The 3,600-nt window shown below is 58.8% G+C and overlaps 1 protein-coding gene across 3 annotated transcripts in view; it reads left to right on the top strand.

Moving 5' to 3' along the window:
• The window catches only part of NADSYN1 (NAD synthetase 1), a 33,782-nt gene that overhangs the window by 6,935 nt on the left and 23,247 nt on the right, over positions 1-3,600 (top strand). For 2 of the 3 annotated variants that reach the window (XM_045297282.1, XM_045297283.1), the window contains exon 5: positions 2,540-2,591. In XM_045297282.1, coding sequence (XP_045153217.1) covers positions 2,540-2,591 — 52 coding nt within the window. Of the gene's footprint in view, positions 1-1,317; positions 1,849-2,539; positions 2,592-3,600 lie in introns of those variants that run through there. The other variant, XM_045297284.1, reaches the window with a different exon arrangement.

Raw genomic sequence — 3,600 nt, 5'->3', positions numbered from 1 at the left:
TCATCCGCCCCAAAATGGCCTTGGCCAATGAGGGCAACTATCGGGAGCTGCGCTGGTTCAGCCCTTGGTCCAGGAGCCGGTGAGTGAAGTCCCGGGGGCCAGGGTGCCGAGGGGCCACTGTTGGGACACTGGTCCTGCAGGTCGGTCACATCTGGGAAGGCCCCATGCAGGACCTGGGGGTGGGTCCCTGCCCAGTTACTGGTTCTGTAGCTCTCCCGAGGGTCTGGTCTGGGCAGACGTCCAAGCACGACGGGCAAGATGCCTGCCTCCCCTGCTCCCTGCCCCTCCTCAGCACCTGCCCCTGGTCTGTTTGCGTGCTGCTGTGTCAATCACCGGAGTTTGTTACCACGTAAACGCTGGGCCTCCAAGTGAGCACACGATGCTGAATGAAAGGAGGCCGGCCCAGGCGCAGGCGCAGGCCTGCGTGAGCCCAGACCTGGGGCGTGCTTGGGCCTGGCAGGTGGATACAGCTCAAAGCTTACTAGGGGCTCCCAGGGGCTGGGGGAGGGAACCGCGGGGGCCTTCACAGGAAAGACTGGAATCAGGGGTACAAACCAGCTCACCACCACCACCACCACCACCACCTTGTCACTCCGACTCTCGGCGCCCGTCTCAGGCAGCATAAACTGTTCTTAGGGTTTCTGAGGCAGTCAGTCTCTGCAGGGGCAACCTGCCTCATCTTTCTCCGTCGGAGTGGACGGCAGATTTGAACCCCAGACCTTGTGGTTAGTGGCTCATCGAGGAGGAACCCATGGCCCCAAGGCACCCTGAGTGCCCATCCTCTAAGGAGTAGAGGGGGGCCGGCCACACAGTGGCTCTGGGCTGTGAGCAGACATGCCGCCACAGCCATGCCTTCCAACACATGATGCTGGGCTCGCCTTGGCCGCTCTTCCACGAGCAGCAGCCGGACCAGGGAGGCACGCAAGGACCCAAGGTCACAGTGGCCTGGGGGCGGGGGGATGGGGATGGAGGGAGGGTAGAACTGCCTGTGAGTTTCCAAGGCTGTAGCTGCTTAGAGGAGTAGAAGCCCTGTCTTTCTCCACAACAGTGACTGGGCTTTGGAGCTGCTGAACTGTCGGATTGCAGCCCAGTAACCACTGTGTCACCGGCTCCTCGAGTCCTGGCATACCCCGTGTGGGAAAGAACACAGCAGGGCAGCGGTGCCCAGCCCATCGCCGTGATGTTTAGGGAGCTCCCATCCATCCCCTAGGCTAGTGGTGAGGAGGGCAGGGGGAGGGGGGAGGACGTTGGGGCTGGGTAGTGGAGATGGCTGCAGAGCGTGGAGACAGTACTGACCACCACTGACCCGGACAAGTGAACAATGGGGAAACGGTCAATGTGGTTAGATGTCTTTGTGCCACACATCCGCCCGCAGGTGCACACGCACACACATACATACACATGCACCTCTCTCATCCAGCAATAACCATCAGTCCTTTTAAGTCAAGCACCACTGTATCTCAGATGCCCCTCCACAGTCACGTGTCTTCCCTTTGGCCCCAGTGGCATACGGGGGACCATCCTGGGCATCCGAGAATGTCTGCCAGCACCCCGGGCTCTACTCCCTCCGACAGACTTGGGCTAATCCCTTTCTGTGGACTCCCCATCTGTAAAGGACCTCAGGATCGGCAGAATGGAGAGTCGGTAGGTCTCCATGAGACAGGCCACCCCAGAAGCCACCCTAGTGGACAGGAGGTCACGAAGGGGCATGATGAGGGTGCCAATACAGCAGTGCCAACATAACTGTCCCACACAGGGCTGCCAGGACTCGTAGCCCATCAGCAGCCCCTAGCAGCTGTGCATCGGAGCCCTGGCAGCAAAGTCATGCGTTGGGCTTCAATCCAAAAGGTCAGCGGTTCAAATCCCCCAGCCCCTCTTGCAGCCCCCAGGGCTTTCTACTCCCATAAACAGTGACAGCCCTGGAGACGCACCGGGGCGGTCCTACGCTGTCCTGTAGGGTTGCCGTGAGTCGGCATCCACTCCCTCGCAGTGAGGGGTTTGGGGGTTTTTTTTGGAGTTCAGTAGCAGCCACAACTTGGATCAAGGATGCTACTTGGATCCCCCATGGGCAAAGGTGGCCTGTTTCCACATCATCCCCTCGGGAGGGGCACAATGCTGCCCGGAAGGACTCCGCACCAAAGAGAGGGGCGCCCGAGACAGCGGGCACATGGAGCTTGGGCACATGTCCTCTGGGTCTGCCTTACATGGTAGCGTGAGCACGCAGCCACTAGGCAGGCCCTTGACAGCAGCCCCAGTGGCTCAGTAGGTTAAGCACCAGGCTAACCTTGACATTGGCGGTTCGAACCCACCAGCCACCCAATGGGAGAGGGAAGAGGATGTCTCCTTTCACAGATTCACAGCCTAGGGTCCCATGGAACAGTTCTACTCCATCCCCAAGGGCCTCTGGGAGCCAGGATGCCCTCATCACTGGCCATCAGTGGGAGCACTAGGAAGCCCCCTCCCCCAGCCAGCACCGGTTTGGGTCTTTCTCTTGCTGCCCCTGTCACTGCCCTTCACCTGTGGTGGTCTCCCCCGCCAGGCACGTGGAAGAGTATTTTCTCCCTCGCATGATCCAGGACCTGACCAAGCAGGTGAGTGCCAGGTGGGGGCTTGCCTTCAGACCACAGGTCATAATCTGACCAATGGTGGGCATGAGGGGCAAGCCATCCTGGGACTAGGGTCACAGAAACCGCAGCTGCTGACCCTGCTGCTGAGGGGACGTGCATCACAACACCCTACGGCACCTGACAGTGGCAGGCCAGTCTGCGCCCTCTCCACAGTCCTGCGCCACCTTCGTCTCCACGGCTGTCAGTGTGTGGGAGGTACGGCCGTGGCTTCTCGTGGGGGTCCTTCTCCCTGAGCCCTCCCCTCCTCGCTGGCACGCATGCACGCCGCTCCACCACTTGGCTCGGTGCACACGGGGTGGCTTCCACAAACAGAAAATGATTCCATCACCATGTCCCTCCCTAGCTCACTCACTGACTCCTGTCCACCCTCGAGGACAGGATAGCACTGCCCCTGTGGGTTTCTGAGACCGTGGTTCTTGATGGAAGTAGGAGAGCCTCATTGCTTCTCCTGCAGAGCAGCTAGTGGTTTTGAACTGCCGACCTCGAGGCTGGCAGCCCAACCTGTAAGTTCATGCTCAGGGCAGCAGATTTAGGGGAAGGCATTCTCTCTCTGCCGGCTCTTGGCAAAGGTCCTTGTTGCTTCAGCTTCTGTGTCCTGGTTCCTTGGAGACCTCTACGTGCCTTGGCATCCCTCAGCCCCTGGATCTAGGAGGTTCTCAGCTTGGGGACCCTGGCTCTTCTTACTTGTGGTACCGAGATCCCTCTGATCTCTGCTTATGTGTTTAATCTCGTTTATGTCTCCAAAGAGATTGGCTCCGGATATATCCCAATCCTGTGGGCTGCACCCTTCCTCATTAGCCTAAGTGCTGATGACCCTCATTCGGGTCACAGAGGGAGGATTTTCAGCATGGAAAGTAATTAGGTCAGGTCACAAAATGGAAAATGATTACAGCAGATCACAGCATGAGGGTGATTACATAAGATCACAGCATGAGAGTGATTACATAAGATCACAACATGAGGGTGTTTACAG

Source organism: Echinops telfairi, unplaced genomic scaffold (assembly GCF_000313985.2).
Source record: "Echinops telfairi isolate 266 unplaced genomic scaffold, ASM31398v2 ScPeMD7_7417;HRSCAF=8455, whole genome shotgun sequence".
Classification (NCBI taxonomy): domain Eukaryota; kingdom Metazoa; phylum Chordata; class Mammalia; order Afrosoricida; family Tenrecidae; genus Echinops; species Echinops telfairi.
The sequence above is the reverse complement of the archived record's forward strand: the minus strand, read 5'-3'. Positions and strand labels throughout refer to the sequence as shown.